The 20,449-nt window shown below is 42.1% G+C and overlaps 1 protein-coding gene across 4 annotated transcripts in view; it reads left to right on the forward strand.

The window, feature by feature from the left end:
* Window positions 1-9,466, forward strand: part of BCAT1 (branched chain amino acid transaminase 1) — a 114,903-nt gene extending 105,437 nt beyond the window's left edge. For 3 of the 4 annotated variants that reach the window (XM_075551985.1, XM_075551988.1, XM_075551987.1), the window contains exon 11: window positions 2,137-3,224. In XM_075551985.1, coding sequence (XP_075408100.1) covers window positions 2,137-2,178 — 42 coding nt within the window. In that variant the 3' untranslated portion in view covers window positions 2,179-3,224. Of the gene's footprint in view, window positions 1-2,136; window positions 3,225-9,338 lie in introns of those variants that run through there. The other variant, XM_075551984.1, reaches the window with a different exon arrangement.
* The last annotated feature ends 10,983 nt before the right edge of the window (window positions 9,467-20,449 follow it).

Consider the following 20,449-nt stretch of genomic DNA (forward strand, 5'->3'; position numbering starts at 1 on the left):
CTGAGTCAGAATCAACTTGGTGATATTGAGGGATTTTAGGGAGTGGGGTAGGGGCTTGTTTTTGTTTTGTTTATGCAGATGATATCGTCTTGTTTACTGAAAATCAAAAGGACTTGTAGCACTTACTGATAATCAAAGACTGTGGTCTTTGGCATGGATCGCAGCTCAATGTAATGAAATAAAAAATTCCTCACAACTGGAGCAATAGACAACAGCAGTATAGACAGAGAAAGAGATTGAAATTGTCTAGGATTTCATTTTCCTCCGATCCACAGTCAACACTCATAGAAGCAGCAGCCAAGAAGTCAATGACCAATGTGTTTGTCAAATTTGCTGCATGTGGGTAAGGGTCTCCTCGATGACAGCGAGTGAAAGTGGTAAGAGCATACATGTTACCCTGAGGACACAAGTGGTGCACTGCACCCACGCTGTGGTATTCTCAATGTTCTCATATGTGTGCGATAAAGAAGACAGAAGGGATTGATGTGTTTGAAAGATGATGTTGGCAAAGAATAGTGAAAATACCTCTGACTGTCAGGAGAACTAATCATCCTGTCTTTAGTTGGTACGGCCAGAATCCTCCCTGACGCCAAGGATAGAGAGTGTATCAAATGCACTTGGGAAATGTAGAAGGTCAATGAAAATAGAGCTAGAGTCTTAGCAAGATGGATTGCAATAGCTGCAACGTAAATAGCTCAAACAACACTTGTGAAGATGCCACAGGATTGACCATTTTTTAGTTCTGTTGTACAGCGTGTTCCTAGGCGTAGGTACCAGCTCAGGGGGCACCTAACAGCAATGACCCATTGGGCTGGGCGCATCTGTTCCAAAGCTGACTCCCACATGTGATCACAAACCTGTCGAAACAGGTTTGATGGTGATCAACAAGTAGCATTTTGGCTTGACAAAGGCCTTGGCTAGAATCTGGGTGCTACCATTTATTAACTAACCTTTGAGCAAGTTATTTACTTTGCTAATATTTGATTTCTCATCCATAAATTGAGAACGATAATGGAATCTGTTGTTCAGGGTGACTCTAAGGATTAATGGGTATATTAATCCCGTAAAGCTCTTGATACGGTGGTCTGAGCATGCAAGAATTGCATGAATGTAGAACTGTCTTTTTACTTCTGGACTATGTTATATTTAATTAACAATATTCAGCCAAACTATTAATGCAAATAATAGTACTTGTGATTCAGTTCCATAACTTGAAGGATTATTTTGGGTGGAAATGGAAGACTGAAAGAGCACAATCAACTTTCATTTTAGGGAACAAGGTCATTATTAAGATCCATGGGGTTTTGTCAATTAATGATTTTGTTCATATACATAAAACGTTCTCAAGATGGGGAATTGTGGAGCAGCGATTCTCACATGCACCGGGGTTGCTGAGAATGCTTGCTGAAACAAAGGTTTCTGGAACGCACCCCCAGAGTTTCTGAGTTAGTAGGCTGGGTGGGGCCTGGGAATATGTATTTCCAACCTATTGCCTTGTGGTGCCTGTTGCTGCTGCTGCTGCTGCTGCGATTGAAACCCATTGCCACCTGAGTGGGTCTCATTCATAACGAGTCCACGGGGCAGAGTCAAACTGACCGCGAGCGAGGGTTTCCAATACTGACCCGTTAAGGAAGCAGACTGCACCATCTGTCTTCCACGGAGCAGCTGGTAAGTTAGAACTGCCAGCTCCTTGCCTGGTACTTAACCACTATGTCACCAGGGCCCCTCGAGAATAATTTATTTACCATACAGGTTATAATAATTAAATAATTTAACTGGATTTCTTTGGAGAGGAAGACACTAAATACAGAAGTGGTAACCAAAAGGTGTTTTCTTAAAGATACGCAGGGCTAACACCAGCTGTGAATGAATGCAACAATAACTGTAAAGCTTGTGGTTCTTTCCAAGTATTCGATTGTTTTAAAAATCTCCCTATGTGTGCTTTCCCCCACCCTAATTCAGTTTAACATGTCTTTCCCTCTTGTCTTTTTCTTTAATTTTACTTTTGATGTGACTATGCCTTCAATATAAAAAGCAGGAACAAGACTTTCTATTGCTTTGCTCTGTTGTTGTTGTTATAAGCTATTCCTGCATTGTTGACTTTTATTCTGAAACATGTGTTTTTTGCTTTTATAGTATGGGAGAGAAGAGAGCAACTGGACAGTCATCGTATCCTGAATGAGACACACCAAGATATCATCTGTATGCCATTTAGAACAGACACCAAGTCTGAATTAGGATAGATTTCTTTGGCTACCTTTTTGTAGTTGTGTACAATGTAGAGTTGTATTACTGGTATGTTGCCAGGGTGATTGCTTCCTTCTGCCAGAAAAGATGAATTGCAATCATAAACGGATGACGTGTAAACTTGGTAGTAGTAGAAGCTTACTTTCCCTTCTCCTAGGAAAACGATAACGTGAGCCATAGAACCAGCCTCTTCTTCAGTACTTTTAGCGCCTCCCGTAGATTCTGAGGTGTTAGTCCCTTTGCTCTTTAGCATCAATTATGTTTTCCTCCTCAACTAAATGAGATGCTGTTGGTGTGTGCTTAAAATGGATTTTAGTAAATTTCATAGGTAACATTTCCCAAGAATGTGTTTTCTGCTTGCATTTTATTTTTTCCCTCTGCATTCTTCAATAGTCCTTTTTAAAGCAAGCCTTTGCAAAACTGGATTTCTTCCCTTTTCTTTTTTTTTTGGCAGACCCCCAACTCCATCTTCAAGTCAACCTCCTCTCTCCCTTTCCGTTCACCCGGTGGGTTAGCAGAGCTGGACGCCGTTCCCCCATGGCTCCTTACGTTCGTCAGCTCTTCGTCAGCCTCCACTACGAGGCTAAGCGTTCATGCCTTATCTCTTTTTGTCTCCCTTGATTCACACAGAGTGAAATACCCAGTAGGTATTATGTATAGTGACCGAATGAACAGTTGGCTTATAAAACAGTGTATCTTTTTTGTTTCTATATTGGGAAGCCTCTTTATTAGGATTTGTGATTGATGCTGACATTGTTGTATTTACCTCATGTTGTCTCTATTGTCTACAGACTAATATGTCATTAGAAATACTCAGAGGCATAATTAGTTGGAGCAGTTATTTATATTTGAAGACTCTTGGAATTGAAGACACATTCTAGAGTGACATCTAGATGCAACCAAAGGCAAATGATAAATGTTAAGTGTTAACGATGAAATAAATGATCATGTTTCATTTTGTGGGTAGCAAGCTAAAAGGTATATTGTGCTTTTTGTAGTCTGCCTTTGCAGACAGTCTTTCCTCTTGAACTGGGATTGGATGAATGAGTGTTTACAGAAATTGTGTGTGTGTGCGCATATATACATTTTGGTTTTTTACTTCCATGAATAGCAGTGAGTTAAAATTGTACTCTCCTTGAGAAAATACAAAATCGATTAGAAAACATTACCCTTTGGAAGGTTGACTCTCAAATACTGTATTTTGATTTCCCTCAATCCTAATAACTATCGTCTTGCTCATCATATTCCGTCCTCTTTCATAGCCAGAGGGGGGGATATCCTGAAAGTTGGATGCTTTGGGAAAAAATTATGCACGCCATTTAACAATGCATGGCAAATGGGATTTTAATTCTTTGCTAAGATTTCGTAACCCTAAAATCTTTTCAGATAAAGAGTAGGAAAATGAACATTATAGAAGTATAAGGGGAAAAGAGTGGCGAAAAGTATCTCTCAGGGGGTTGTTAATTGGTAGTCTGAAATTTCAGGAGCATCAGCTCTTTTCAGGCCTTAGTGTGTCTAACTGCTCTCTACACACGAGCATTAAGAAGCAATGGCTAAATCCTAGAATCTTGTTTCTCATGTAGCCCTGGCAGTGTTGTGGGTTAGGCATGGGTCTGCTAGCTACAAGATCAGTAGGTCAAACCCACCAGTCTCTCCACAAGTGAAAGATGTGACTATTTACTCCCTAAAAGATTCCTCTGAGCCAGAATCAACTCATTGGCAGTGGGTTTGGAGTTTAATCTAGAAGACGCTTCCGGGTAGTTTTAACGTGCCAAGTAGTGCATAATAACTAAACTCCAGTTCCTAAGAGAAATAGAAATTACTCCTTTGCCATACATTTATGTTTTTGCTTCTCTAAATTAAGGGTGGCGAGTCATGTCCATTGTGAAAGTTAAGCGTAATTAATAGGTATCAGCCTTGTCTATGTGTGATTTATATCATAAAAGTTTAAGGGCATTTTAAACCCTTTCTTAGTAGACCTAATGAAGGCTAAGGATATGAATTAAAAAAAAACAAAACTTGGAGATTTTTGTTTAAAATAACTGGAAATTTCCCTAGTAGAGATAAAGCAATCTGCCATTCTCATTTAAGTAATAAGACAGAAAGAATTAACCTAGACACTGACTTGTTAAATAGATTTTTACAGGAACATCTGCACATCTTTTTCCTTGTGCACTATTTGTTTAATTGCAGTAGGTTAATACAGCAAGAGTGGCACATTATAGCTAGGCAATTATCCATCCTTCAAGACTTAGTGATCATAACACTAATTGATCATTTAAGGCATAAGATAGTCTAACATTAGGAACATGCGAAGCTAATCTGCTCAAAAAGATTAACAAATTAATATTGTTGCTGATATTTGCATAATTGGCTGCAATTATTTAATGTTTAATTGGGTTGATCAAATGAGATTCAGCAATTCACATGTGCATGAATATAAACAGAACTGGTGACACTTAAAATGATAATGATTAACTTATTTTGCATGTTCTCTTCTTCCCACTTTATTCACTTACTACATTTCAGACCCAGTTTGTCAGCTTTTCCCAAAACACATCAGTAGAAACCAAGGTTTTAAAACAGTGTTCCAATGAAGGCAAAATCTGAGTATATTTTAAGAATATTTGCTGGTGGAAATTTTCTTTGATATAGTCACTTATTGAGGATCCAACTCAGAAAGCCTTTGCTTTCCACAGCACATTGGAAAGGACGGGGAAAAGGAAAGAAAAAGGCAAATACAGTGAAGCCGCTCTTTGGAGCATCCTTCTGTTTGCTTTGGTTCTGATATAGTGAGCATCCTCCGGAGTCCCTGGATAGTGCTAACAGGTAAACACCAGCTGAAAGGCTGGAGCTCAAACCCACCCCAGAGGCACCTTGGGAACCAGACCAAGTGATGTGTCGAAGGTTCACAGCCTGGGAGCCCCGTGGAATGCTCCCCTCTGCACACGTGGGGTCGCGGTGCGTCCAAAGACAGCGGAAGAGGGCGTGTGGGAGTGAGATCAGAGACGCAGCAAGGGCGCAGCACAGCGTCAGCTGCATGGGCAGCAGTGTCAGTTGTGGGAAGCCTACGTTACACTGCAGGCATGAGATGCTTCATTTTCATTTCTTTGATATACTTGTACTGAGGACGAGTGATGTCTTGCTTTCTTCAAATCAGAGCCCCTTGAGCACTTGAAGGGAATTATTAATCAGTATGCCTTAGAAGAATATGGGATTTTAAAAACTGCACTATCAGTTTTCCCTAGGGGCGCTTGACTACGAACTCAGTTACCCAAATAAACTTATTTTCTCTCTACCCCCCACTCAACCATTGGATTCTTTGTAAAGAAATTCCTTTTACAAGCATATGCTCAGTATAGTTTTATGCAGAAACAATATTTGGTCAGTTTCAATGAAATGAAGATATTTAGCACAGTCGTTTCTAAAGTATTTAGAATGAAAGATGGCTGCAGAAGGCAGATGGCAGAGGAGTTGAAGAAACGTTCTGAGAATCTCTGATCTCGTGTCCTGATTCTAAATATAGTCAAAGAATTCTTTGTGTTATAGATTTCTTCTTAATTTGGTTATGCAAACACTTCAATTCACTGATGTTAGTGGATTTTATATACTTGTCACAAGTACAATGTGGTTTTCTGCTTTCGCTTCCCAAAGGAGCTGAAGGGTACCCGCTTTTCGTTGACCGTTACCTACTAAATGACAGAGGAGATAGAGAGCACAGTCTGATCAGGGTTTGTGCTATATGTTGATTGAGTGCCCTCAAGTATGTGTCTAACACAACCAACGATAGAACTTAGGAAATTCGTTTTGAAAATAAATGGTACATAGGCATCCCCTTCATGAAGTGTCTGGCCTATTTGAAGTAAGCTTATGTGAAAGCAGTGTTGGTTTTTTTTTTTTTAATTAATTAATTAATTTATTTATTTACATTTTATTAGGGGCTCATACAACTCTTATCACAATACATACATATACATATACATACATCAATTGTATAAAGCACATCCGTACATTCTTTGCCCTAATCATTTTCTTTCTTTTTTTTTTAAAAAAATCTTTTTATTGGGGCTCATAAGGCTCTTATCACAATCTGTGCATACATCAAATGAGCAAAGCACCCTTATACATTCGTTGCACTCATCACTCTCATAATTCACCTTCCACTTGGGTTCCTGGAATCAGCTCGGTTTCCCTTTTTTTCCCCCCATCCCCCTCCCTCCCCGATCCCACCCCTGGTCCCTTGATAGTTTATAAATAATTATTATATCTTATCTTACACTCCCCGGCGTCTCCCCTCACCCGCCTCCCCCTTGACAATCTCCCAGAGAGGAGGTTACACATAGATCTCCGAGATCGGTTCTCCCTTTCTACATGCCCTTCCCTCGAAAGCAGTGTTTTGTATAATTGGATAATGAGGCAACTGAGGCAAGAGCAGACCTTAACAGGGAACAGAATAAACCTTTTCATTCGTTTGTGGAAATTTGTCCTTTTAAAATAAAATTCATTTTCTGTGGTACAAGCTACTTAGATCCGGTTAGTACTTCGTGTTCTGTATGTAAGCCTCAGTGGAGCCTTGGTGGATTACACATTGGGCTGTGATCTACAAGGTTGGCAGTTCATAACCACAAGTCGCTCTGAGGGAGCAAGACGAGGCTTTCTACTGTAAAGCGTTCCAGTCTTAGAAACTAACCGGGGGGATGGGGTGGGGCAGGGCGGGGGTTCTATCCTACCCTCTAGGGTTGCTATGAATTGGAATCAGCTCGATAGGGGTGAGTGAGTTTCAGTATGAACGCCACTGCTTGCACGTGTGAATTCTCTCGTCTTAGTTGACCATTGCCAGGCTGGTACCTTTGTGGAGCATTCCTTTTGAGCAATGTTGAGTTGTTACGGTTCATGGAATAAAAGACACTGCAGATAACGGTGTCCTTGCTGTTCTTAAACTCAAAGCTGGATAATATCAAAATAAAGACAAGAACCTGAGAGTGCGTTTTTCTGAGAAATAGATACTGTAAATCAAACTCTTTAGAGGTGTTTAGCTAAAGATGAAGGGTCTGACCACCTAGAAAATAACAGGTGGAAGACTAACTTTAATATAGCCATGATTTTTCACAGTTTGATATTTTATAAAAGAATAGTAATGAGGTTCATTTTTATCATTGCCAAAAGCTCTTTTAAAAAGACAAATATAGAAGAAAATGATTTATTTCTTAGCATATGTAATAGTAAAAAGACTTCTAATACTTGAGAGGCTGGTAATAAAGCAACAAGCTATAGCCATGTTAGGGGATAAATCATTCCTATGGGCTTGATCTATGGACACATCATTCTTTTATAGTGTTGTTAAAGGCATCAAATTCCATCTTACAAAATCAAAGTGCTCTTTGAAATCTGTTGGATATAAGAATTACAATTCCATGTCTTCTGTACGAAAAAATATATTTTCATATCACAAGAGATCCAGTTAACAACACCCCAAACCTGAATCACACAATATTACAAAATTCACGGTTGGGATGCTACGACTTCAACTGTAGAGTGTAGAATGAGAACGAATTGTAGTTTCATGGACTACTTTCTGTGCGGTGGTGGGTGCTAAGTACCATCAGCATGATGGGAACGTGGTACCTCAGAGCCACTGACATAATGGCGAGGTTCTTTCTCACCCACACAGATGATAGATTATTGGATTGCGGGGAAAACTTTAAAGATGTCAGAGGAGGAAAATGAATTCGAGAAAGAATGAAATAATTGAGGGGGTGGGGAATCAAAGTTACTTCAGTGTTGTCCAAAGGAGCTTTTTCTTCATTCTGCATTGTGGTGTTTGGCTTCGATGGAGATGCCAAATGCAAATAGTGCCAATTAGAAGGTAATTAAAAGTAGCTGACAATTGATCATATTATAATTAAGCCGCAATCACGAGGTTCTACACTGAGGATTCTGTTACATAGGAATCACTGGGTGATTACTAGATAAGAGGTTTATTAGGTATATAATTTGTGGAATTTATTGGGCATCCTTAACTCTTCTTTTTCTTTAGAACTCAAACTTCTTGAGGTGAAAATAAATGACGGAGTGTATTGTGACTTGGTACTGTTATTATTGTTTGTTTGTTTTTCTTTCCCCTTAGAAATGTTATTTATCACTACCCCTTTGTCCTTGGTGAAAAATGACTGGTTTGGAAATTAGCTCAAAGTTATCTTTGGTTTTTGACTAAAATGTGCAACAATTTGCTGCAATTCCCTCAAGTTGGTTTCACACAGTTCCTAAAGTCATTCTCGGGATTAAGAAAGGAATGCAAATATTTGCCTCAGTTTCTCCAACTTTGTGAAGAGTATGGGACTTCTTTCAAGATGGTGGCTATAAGTAGATATTGAATCAGGTCTTAGAAATGATCTAGTTAATCTGTATGTACCTAAATTCCTACAGATGTTTCTCTTGTGATTTACAAGAATGAAAGATGCCACAATGCGTCTAACTAGCTAGTACACGGGGCCGGGTACACGGTTAGAATTTGTGCATAGTAGATACAGCAGCTAAGAGAACATAAGTTGCTCAAGGAAACTCGGCAATTGAGTTGATTCCCGCTCATCGCTCCTCTCCAGGACAGAAGGGAGCTGCTCCATGGGGTTTCAAGACTACGCATCCTGAGAGAAGCGGACTCTCATCTTTCTCTTGCAGAGCACCTCGTGGGCTCCAGCTGCTGACTTTTAAGTTACCAGTTCAATCCTCAGCCCACTGGGCCACGAGGGCACCTTGAGGGCATGAGGAAGTGTTTGGAACTGGAAGCTTACAGAGATGGGAGAATATCGATTCTGGAACTTTGAGAGCCTGTCCTGTTAGCTACATCTGATTTCAGTTCTTGTCAGTGTCAACCCTGGCTTCCTGCGAGCCCCGTGTCTCTCGGGTGGGTAGTGATTCTCTTTAGGATGAATTGCATACAAAGAAATCAACATCTTGTCAATGAGGCTTGACTGGAAAGAAATGTTTGAGTCGAGGATTTTGTTAAGAGAATTTAAACTCAAAGTGTAATCATGGAAATCCAGAAAATAGAGTGGTTACAGTAATGGAAACTACCTCATTCTTCTTTGAAGGTGTTGTAGAAGCACAATGAGACATTCAAAAATGGCTTCGTTACACAAGAGCCATCGGTCGTGAATGCACTCTACACGTGGATGTCTAAAGGACCTTGGGAGCACTGCATTTTGCTGGCAATGAACACCCTCGATTGTTTGCAGGTTCCTCTTTGCATCTGTAATTATGCACTATTTTTGTCAATAAAACAAGCAAAGGAATCCTATTTGTGTAGTCTCATGAAGCTGACATTGTTGGGTGCATGGAATAATATTTAATTATGATTTTTATCTCAGCCCAAGGACTTTGGTCATTAAATGTGTGGTATTTAAAAACCAAAATAGTACTGAAAGAGTGAAAAACATTGAGCACACCTGGAAGCAGAAATTGGAGAAAGTCTACACATGTGCTGTGTTTTTTGAATATTTGGAAAAGCAATACACACCTAAAAAATGTCTTTTTTAACCCCTAGATATGAGTGTTTGGTTAGGAAAATTTAGCTTTTGAGTTTTGCACAGAATACGGAGATCGGGTCATTCCTTTCACCGACTGCCTCTCCAATGAAACAATGCTCCGTGTGCTTAACCAGGCTGTGTAGTAGAAGATGCTACCTAACCTCTCGGTGGACATCACTGACATCTCCTTTCAGGCCAACCAGATCTTGTATAAGTTCCCCCATCCAAGTATGGACCTCAGAAAGTGAACCCAGTGCAAATACACATGTCTGAGGGTCACACATCTCATACCCATTTTCTTGTGATTTGTACAAATGATTGCAAGTGTAGCCAAATCTGGGGCTTTGCAAAGAGTTGCTATTAACTAAATGTAAAAGTGTCCAAGTGCACCGGGACTCGACTCCACGATGGCCACCTCCGAAAACTGTTCCATGTAGCATTTGGAAGGTCCAGGGAAAGGTGAGTCAGGTCTGTCACGGGGTCAAGTCACAATTGTCGCAAGAGGGACCTGCCTTTCCTGAGCTTCCATGCTGTATTGGGTAAGACAGGTTGTCACCTGGGTAGAAAACATCTCTCTGGTTTGTGAACAGAAGTGAGAAAATAATTGCAACTTTTATAATTATTTTTCTGCTAAATGGATTAGCTTTGATCTGAAGGGCATTTTTCCAGTCAGACAAGGCATCTAATTGCACATACATGGCATAACATTTGACTTGCATCGTCGTAATTGATGTGAAATGTATTACAGAGGTCATTTCTGGCTTCTAATTGGTGTTCTTCAGGAGGATGCAGCACAAGTCTCTGCACTTCAATTGTGGGGCGGGGAGGGGGGCGAGAGGTGTTACGATGGCATTTTGCCCATATCCAGGACATTGATGATGGCGGTGTGTTTTCAGCCTTGTGATGCCAGGTGGTTAGGTGGAGGACATGTTGGTACAGTACATTGGGTGGACACATACAGTCTCAGCCACGTTTGTGACACCAGCCTCTGGCATTGTAAAATTCAGCAGGAATGGGGAAAAAAACAAAAACCCAAACACTCCCATCAAGTTGGATATAACACAGTGATGCTAAAGGACACAACTGCATCTGTTTCTGAGACTAAAAATCCTCATGGAAGCAGAAGCCTCATCTTTCTCCTGTTGAGCAGCTGGTGAGTTTGAACTACTGACCTTGCAGTGAGAAGCCCAACTCTTAACCAGCAGCGCCCCTAATATTCCCTAAAGGCATCTACGAATACAATGCAATTCTGATCCAAATCAACCCAACGGCATCTAACAGCTTACCGCCCACAATCTGCTATCCACTCCCGTGGGGTTGACTGGCTCATCACTGCATAGGACAGCAGAGAGCTCCCTATGGTTTCCAAGGCCATACATGTTTAGAGAAGACAGCTTCATCTCTTCCTCAGAGTGGCTGGAGGGTTTTGGTTAATAATCCAACGTTTAACCTGCTACACCACCAGGGTTCCTTTCAGATGGGTTTGTTTTGAAAAGTAGGTAAAGTTTCACATTTTGCACACACAACATTCTTCTTTTCTAAGGAAGAAAACTGTGCTGTAATTAGTCCCTTTTGACTTGATGCATAGCCTAAGGCATGCCCAACAGATCAAACATTTGTTCATTGAGTAATGCACCAGTGAGAGTTTAATTGCAGACATCGTGCCTCCTCGGAGCAAATCCGAATCCTTGGTCTGACAGCCAGGAACAACCCATGTGAAAGTAGACATCACAAGCGACATTTCAGGCATCAATAATAGAACTATTTCTGAGTGGTGGGCCATTAAATGTCTTATAAAACTATTGTTCACTTTGAGTTTCTGGCTGCAATCTATGCCCTGAGAGCACAATGTGGCCTGAAGTCGATGAAAAGACCTCCTTTCTTGGTTTAATTGAGGGATGAGATTATTTTGTCATAGAAACCGCCTCCCTGATGATGAAAAGCAGCGTTTCACTAAATATGATCATCATGAGATGATCCTATGCAGTGCCATGGCCAAGGTCAACACGACACTTACTGATGCTGTCACTTCCATACTCGGAAGCAGTCATTTGGACTTCTATTTACCTATCTTTCACACTTGTTAAAGTTTTATTTTGTAAGACGGTTTTCTTAAACTTGAATAAAGGGGGAAGAAATCAGTCTGCTTCTCCAATGACTTGACAAGGCCATTTAAAAGGCAATAAAAAGCCTAATAAGACAGGTCCCAGTTATCAAAATATATAGAATCTGGGGTCCCGTAGGCTGGAAGGTAAACAAGGGGCCAGCTAACTGAGAAACAACAACCCCACATGGAAAATGCACACCAGCCTGTGAGATGACAAGTCGTCGAAGGGATCAGGCTTCAAAGACCAGAAATAAAAATAAAAAATCATAGCATTGTGAAAGGGGGAGTGCAGAGTGGGGACCCAGGGCCCATCTGGGGGAAATTGGACATCCCCTTGTAGAAGGGCTGCAAGGAGGTGACAAGCCAGAGTGCAGGGTAGCACCAATGAAATATTCAATTTTCTTCTAGTTCTTAAATGCTTCCTCCCCCCCAATATCATGATCCCAATTCTCCCTTACATAACCAGCTGGACCGGAATATGTACACTGGCACAGATAGGAACTGGAAATACAGGGAATCCAGGACAGATGCATCCCTCAGGATCAGTGGTGTGAGTGGTGATATCGGGAGGGTGGAGGGAGGGTGAGGGAGAAAGGGGGAACAGATGACAAGGTCTACATATGACCTCCCTGGAGTATGGACAGCGGAGAACTGGGTGAGGGAGAGGTTGTATGGTGTAAGATATGATAAAATAATTTATAAATTATCAAGGGGGAGGGGGAAAATGAGCTGATACCAAGGGCTCAAGTAGAAAGCAAGAGCAGGTGTTTTGAGAATGATGATGGCTACATACAACCTACATACGAATGTGCTGGACACAAATGATGTATGTATGGATTGTGAAAAGAGTTGTATGAGCCCCTAATAAAATGATTTAATAAAAAGCCTAATAAGCTTAAGTGATAGGGTCCAGAATCATCCAAAACAGATCCTCACCAGTCTGGGTGGTCTGGAAGGAGGCGGTGATCTCATATCTTCTATGAGAATGGGCAGTGTTTGCTTGGACGTACTTTTCTCATATTCCAGAGATTGACATTTTTAGTGTTTGTAAGAAGTTATTTCCCGCTCAATTTAATGCAATATAATAACAATTATTCCATTTGTTGCCCACGGATCTGAGGGGGTAGTATTCACCGACAGGTGTAGGAAGGCCACAGACCGTTCTGCCTTTGTATTTCTCTTTCATCAAGTTCTCTGAGAACGTGTCAGTGCTGTGCCAGTGTTCTGCGTTCTCCCAATACGTTAGTAACTCATCAAAAAAAAAAAAAGAGCTATGTCATTTTTCTCCCTTCCCAGAGAAAAACTATTTAATGAATATAAATATTCAGTAAGCACCATGCCTACTGCCGAGCACCCAGTGATGGGTGGCCTGTGCCATGGGATCATAAGGGCCCTGAAGACACAGACCCACTGGATTTCCTAGGCTGCCATCTTCACAAGAGCAGATCCTCGGGTCCTTGCTCCACAGAGCCACTGGTAGGGCTCAACTACTGACCTGATGGCCCATCATGCACCAGCAGAACAACCCACACCTTCCCTCTCCTGAAGCATTGCTCCAGACACTGAAAACTTTCGGCAGTCTCCACCTCACTCAATTCAGGTATTAATTGGAATCAGTGTATTGAGAGTTGAACTTGGGGTTTCGAATTAATTTTGCTACCTTAATTTCTAAGCGTAATTTTGGGGCCTCAGAATCAATTATTTGGTTTTCCACTATTCCTTATGGGGAAAAAAATATGTTGCGTTCTCCAACTTTTTTTAGTTTCTAAACAGGAATTTGGAACAAATTGAGTCAACAACTGAGGTATCACTGCAATTATTTGGATGGACCAATCCAACCTCCCATTGGGAGATTGCTTGCCTCACTGTGGTCTGCACTAGTTCTGCCAGCTTGCTTTTGAGGCCCCAACTTGGAAGCGCTCATTCTTAGCCTTTTAGCTATGTAAGTGCTTTGGAAATTGTGAAGCCTCTGCTAAAGAAAGAAGGCCTACTGGCCCAGTGGGTATACGCTGAACTGCTAGCCACAAGGTCAGCAGTTAGACACCACCACCCACTCCGCATGAAAGAGGAGGCTTTCTACCTCTCTAGTAAAGAGTTACAGTCTTGGAAACCCACAAGGGCAGTTCTTCCCTGCCCTCTTGGGTTGCTATGAGTCAGAATTGACTCAATGCCATGGGAGTTTGGGTTCTAGTTTTGAATTCTGGAGAAGTCATGCTACCTTCTTGTCCAGATTTTTCTTTTTGAAGAATATCTTTTAAAAGCTACAATGGTACACACTGGCCTAGTTTTTAAAAGTTACCTAAAATCTTGCTTCTAAAGGCATGTTTGCCAGGCCAGCAACATCAGCCTCCATTGAGTGTTTGTTAGAAATGTTGAATCTTAGGCCCGTCTCCAGATCTTTTGGATCAGCACCTGCATTTGAATAAGTTGATTTATAAGCACAATCGCATTTGTGAAACACTGTTCTAAATACCTGTCAGTGTAGTCCACTAGAACCCACTCCCATTGGTTCCAACTCAGCAACTCTATAGGACAGAGTAGACTTACTTCATAGAGTTTGCAAGACTGTAATTCTTTATGGGAGCAGACAGGCTCATCTTTCTCCTGAGCAGCTGCTGGTGGATTTGAACCATAGACCTGTGATTACTATTCCATTGCTTACCCCATTAGACCACCATGAAGCCTTTCTCAGTTTACCAAGACTTCATTAAGTGAAGGTGCTATGACTAAAAAAACTATTGTGAAGTTAGAAATAAGATTAATTTGTGTGGCAGTTACACAATCTCCTGTCAACTGGTGTGAAGGGGTGGAGTCTAGCCTGTCAATCAGGTCATAACCAATCATGTTTCTGTGGGCATGGATTTCTCTTGAGTATTCTGGGAACTCCTGTCTTCCTCCCTAGAGGAAGGACACACATACTCAGCTTCATATTCCAGATGACCAGCCAGATGGAGCTACGCTGATGGAGTCAGAGGCCTGGGGCTGGAGGAGCCGCTTGGAGACCCATGCCAGCATTGAGATGCTTCCCTAGCCACTGGATCCACAAGACGTTCCACTCACTGGCCTGTGATCTTCCTGAATTTGGCTTCATTGCCTTTGTTGAATGAGTCTGAAGAGGAATTTAAAACTGGTGTTGGACATATGGGCTAATATTGGGCTTAAGGACTTGATCCGGACTGAGCAGGGATGTTTTGTCAATGTATAACTGGTCTTCTATATAAAGCGCTTTCTTATAACCAAAAGTGTGTGTGTGTCGATGGATTTGTTTCTCTGGTTAACCTGGACTAATACAATTTGAAAAGCAGAAATAATTGCATAACTAACTTAAGAACTCATTCTGATGTCAAGGTGGCTGTATCACCATACTTAAGGAAACTTGAATTTGCTCAGAACCAGTCACAGGCTGGTTTGATTATGAGTGCTCCTCCACAATTGCTAATTTCTCCTGAGTTTTCTCCTGGCACTTCCTGTCTGTTTCAGTCTCAAGTAACTAAAATTTCATGGTGATTTCAGTGACAATTATTCCCCAGGAAATAAGAGGAGATTTTTAATTACTACCTTTGGTACACTATTTACCTGTACTGTAGAGTCTGTGGACATAAATATAAAATTAACGAGATAAACCAATGGTTCCCAGCCAAGTTACAGCTTTGTTATGTCTCCTCGAATGCTATCCTAGAGAAATATTTCCTTTAATATGGAAGGAATTTCTCTGCCAATAACAGTTGATTGGCTGATAACCTTAGCGATCCCACTTCTCTTGTGAGGTGCTGTGCTGGGCCCACGCAATCCCAATGACTTGTCCTTCCTCAGATATGAATCTGGTAGGTTTCCTGAAACCTCAAATTAGGGTGCTAGTCAGCCAGGGTTAGCGTCTATCAGAATTGCGCTCTCAGACTTCATTTCATGCCAGGCTGGATTGGTGTTAAAACAGAGCAAAACCGAAAACTCATTGCTACTGAAGGACGCATAGTGAACTGCCCCCCTAGGCTTTCCATGGCCGGATTCCCGGAGGAAGCAGACTGGTACATCTTTTTCCAGTCGGGTCATAAGTGGGTGAGAACAGCCAAGTCCTTAACCATTATGCCACCAGGACTTCTGCAAACCCGCATAGATCTCAGAATCCGAGAACTTGAAGCGCTTGCTGATGAAGATCAAGGATTTCAGTTATCAGTTTGGATTACAATTCAAAGTAAACAACACCAAAATACTACTGGACTGTGATAGGTAGGTTTATTGTGCCAACCTGGCCAATAAGAACATGTGGGATTAATAAGGTCGCAGTTTGATTGGAGGGCAAAGAGATAAATGGCTTAGCAAGCCTCACCTGTCTTCTCGCTTGCTCTCTGGTGATTGGCTGGTTCTCTACCTCAACTTGTGAGCTACACTTCCCGGGAGACATCCCTGAGGACAGACACATAGCACTATGCTGATAGACCCTGTGCCATGGGAACTGGAGAAGCCGCGTGGAGACCCCTGCCAGTGCTGAGATGCTTACAACATCACTGGATCCAAAGATGTTCTACCCACTGGCCTGTGATCATCCTGCATTCGGTGTCATTGCATGTGCTGTGTGAGTCTGAAGAGGACTTTATATGACGATTATTGAGATCGGTTCCCTCTCCCCTCCCCCCCCCCCATTTCACCCCCCCTTGCCCTCTTGGTATCCTACTCTCGTTATTAGTCCTGAGGGGTTTACCCGTGTACATGCTCTGGTCTAGCCGCATTTGTAAGGTAGAATTGGGGTCATAATCGTGATGGGGAGGAACCATTGAAGAACTAGAGGCAAGTTGTATGTTTCGTCGGTGCTATACTGCAACCTGACTGGCTCATCTCCTCCCTGTGGCCCTTCTGACAGACAAGGGATGTCCAATTGTCTACAGATGGGCTTTGGGTCTCCACTCCCACCTCCCCCTCATCATTTGCATCGATATAATTGTTTAGTGGAACACCAATTTTTATAGGTGGAATAAAAGGGAAAATTAGCTGTGCTTCAGTTCTTTGGTAGATAAAACATGATCACTTTTAGGAGAGTCTGAAATTAATTAAGCTGATGGACAACAGAAGAGTGGGTGAAGGGAGACAGCAGTCAGTGTAAGACATGAAAAAAAATTATAATTATCAAGGGTTCATGAGGGAGGAAGGGCTGGGGAGGGGGGTGAATGAGCTGATACCAAGGACTCAAGTAGAAAGAAAATGTTTTGAAAATGATGACGGCTCCTTTTTCCACTGACGCGGCAAATCTTCCCCCCAAAACCACCCAACGACCGCACCGCCACCACCCTTTTTCCCCGGTAGCAGGAGGCGGGAGGGTGGCGGGGCGCCTGGAGCGGCCAGAAGACAAAATGAAAAGCCAGAGCTGGGAAAGGTCGGATGGCACGAGAGGGACGGGGCAGCGCCCGTCGCTGCTTCCCAGGCGCCTAAGTGGGGTTCCCCGGCCCCAAAGAGACGTGTTTCACGCACGCAAGATGGCAGCCACTGGGTTCCCACTCCCGGTGACCACCGGCGGCAGATGGACGTGCACGTCAAGGCCTGGGGTGGGGGGGGAGGGGGAGGACGAGAGGGGGACGGGGACCCCCGGGGGAGGACGAGAGGGGGACGGGGACCCCCTCTGCAAGGTGCGTGAAGGGAGATGTCGAACAGAGCAAGATATGACAAAATAATACTTGGTAAATTATCAAAGGTTCATGGGTGAGGGGAGCAGGGAGGGAGGGGAAGAAATGAGTTGATGTGAGGGGCTTGGGTGGAGAGCATATGTTTTGAGAATGATGAGGGCAATGAGTGTCCAAATGTGCTTGACACAATTGATGTATGTATGGATTGTGATAAGAGTTGTATGAGCCCCTAATAAAATGATTTTTAAAAAAAGAAAGAAGAAAATGATGATGGCAACATATGTACAAATGTGCTCAACACAATGGATGGATGGATGGATGGATTGTGATAAGAGCTGTAAGAGCCCTCAATAAAATGATTAAATTAAATAAAAGTAATTTATCACCTGAAAAAAAAATCGGTGTTCCTTTTTCAAGGACTCTTGCTTCTCTAGGTGAAAGTCCCGTCTCGTCTTTGCATGTCCTTTTGTTTTCTCGCTTAGAGTTTGGTGCCTGTGTTTAGTAGCCTCTCCATTCTCTGCGTCTTTCCTCTTTCAGAATCTGAAGCTGGATAATACACTTGGGTAGCATTCCGGTCAGTGGACAGACGCAGTACTCACGAGCTGCCTGCTCGTTATCCTTCCAGATAAGAAGCTTATTTTCCTACATCGCCTTTTCCTTCTTGGGTGATCCATGACAGTTCCTTCAGTGTAGTTTTCTTCTCTAGTTGTATTGGTTGTCCCTATTAACTCTCCGTTTACGATGTTCTCTTTTTTAATTTGAGGTCTAGTTATAACTTCCGAATGTTGTTGTCGCGAAAATGAATTTGGTCTAGCCAGTGACGAAACACAAGGAAATGTAAACAAAAACTGCCATTGAACCAATTCTAATTCATCTCAACCTTGTAGGACAGAGCAATACTATCCCTGTGGATTTCAGAGACTGTAAATCACCACAGGAACAGAAAGCCTCATCTTTCTCCCGTGGAGCAGCTGATGGTTTCAAACTGCTGACCTTGTCATTCCTAGGCCAATCCCTGCTCTACTAAGCCACCAGTGCTCCTAAATGTACATAAGCTGCATGCAATGCTGGAGTGTAGAGATCCTGCATTTGAGACTCCGCTCCCCTCCCTGCCACCGCACCCCAACTCTGAGTCTGCTAACTAGCTGGTTAAGTCCTTGAACAGATTTACTGTGTGTGTGTGTGTGTGTGTGTGTGTGTGTGTGTAGACTTCAACTTGACTCCTAAAGTGTAGCTTCTCATTCAAAGTTTTCTGAGAAACCTGGCATTACTGGATTCCAACTTTTCCATGGTCCTTTCCACCCCAAGCCACCCAATTTCCCTACTTGCTTAAGGATCACTCTTAGGAGAGTCTGAAAGTAATGTGCTACTCTTTGTTGTGTTTGTTTGGCTTGGTTTTGATGGAAAGGTAAATGCTAAGAAGTGTATATGAAATCCAAGCCATTATAAAGGTTAGCACTTCCATCATCTATGTACTCAGCTTTAAAAATTTTATTTAAGAGATAAAAGAGTACAGTTAAAGGGTATTCCCCTAGATATCTTCTCACTCGTTGCAATTCCCTTTCCAGGATGGACAATACTCTCCAATGTACACTTAAGTCATACTTGAATATCCCACAAGGGATATTTATATCCAGGTCTAACCTCTAATACCTTTAGTTGGAACCTGGTGTGCTGTTGGGTAAACACTGGACTGTTAACTGCAAGACTGGTGGCTCAGACCTCCAGGCAGCATGAGAAGGGAGAAATGAGGCTGCCTGCTTTTCTTGGGATGTACAGATTTACAATCTCTAGGGAACAGTTCTATTCTGTATGGTAGGTTGCAGTGAGTTAAAATCAACTCGACAGCAGTGGGTTTGTTTGGGTCTTTTGTTTAAATATGTAGGTCTCTAGCATATGTAGGTTCGAATTCTGACTTTTCTTCCCCATTTTTGTCTGCACTTAACTTTTTGGAACATCAGCTTTCTCATGGGAAAATGAATACTTAAGGGTATGACAACAATGATGATATGACACAACAGACAGACAAAGAATAACTACTTTAAGTTCAATTGTTCTGTTTAGAAAAACATCAGCAATCATGTCATCCTTAGCTGAAAGTCATCTATAGCAACACCTGAAATCACTCCACTGGAACTCTGACTACATTTGTCTTCTAATTTAACATTGTCATCTCTGATAGGTAGGTTTATTGAGCCAACCTGGCCAATAGGAATATGTGGGATTAAGAAGGTCACAGTTTGATTGGAGGAAAAAGAGATACATGGCTGGGCAAGCCCTGCCTCTCTTTTGCTCTCTGGTAATCAGACCTGTGTGCTGCCTTAGGTAGTTCTCTGCCTCAACTTGTGAACAACACTACCTGTGAGACAGCCAAGCTGTGGATCGTGTTGCTAGAGCTTGAGGTTCTTTTGAGACCTGCTTTGCCACACTGCTGGTATATACATCACTTGAGCTTGGAGCTATTGGATCCTGTTGTCTTGCTAACTGTTTGTGATGGCCCTGCTGTTTGTTGCCTGTGGCCGGACTGCCTACATTACCCGAGGTAAGACTCAGCTGTCTGTCTCTTTGACTTTGGACCCAGCAGCCCTCACGAATTTAAGGACTTCCAGTATATTAACTGTTCCACAGAAGTGAATTGAACTGAGCCCTCTGTACTGCTGTGTGGACTAATTAGTTGTTGTATTCCTTCTTGCTGTATATATCTATCCATACATATAAAATCATGTGTCCTGGTTTTGTTTCTTTAGAGAACCAGTACTGGGAGTGGTTCTAGAGAAACAAGATAATAAATATAGGTTTCTCAAATTGGCTCTCCAGCCTGATGATGCTCAACAGCACTGATAATGCTATCTCTGCTCCTAAAGGCATGGATAAGCCTGCCACTCTTCCTACAGTGTGTGGTGGGCATCCATGGTGTGATGCAGCAAAGCTAATGTCCACAGTATCACCTCCAA

Source organism: Tenrec ecaudatus, chromosome 6 (genome assembly GCF_050624435.1).
Source record: "Tenrec ecaudatus isolate mTenEca1 chromosome 6, mTenEca1.hap1, whole genome shotgun sequence".
Lineage (NCBI taxonomy): Eukaryota > Metazoa > Chordata > Mammalia > Afrosoricida > Tenrecidae > Tenrec > Tenrec ecaudatus.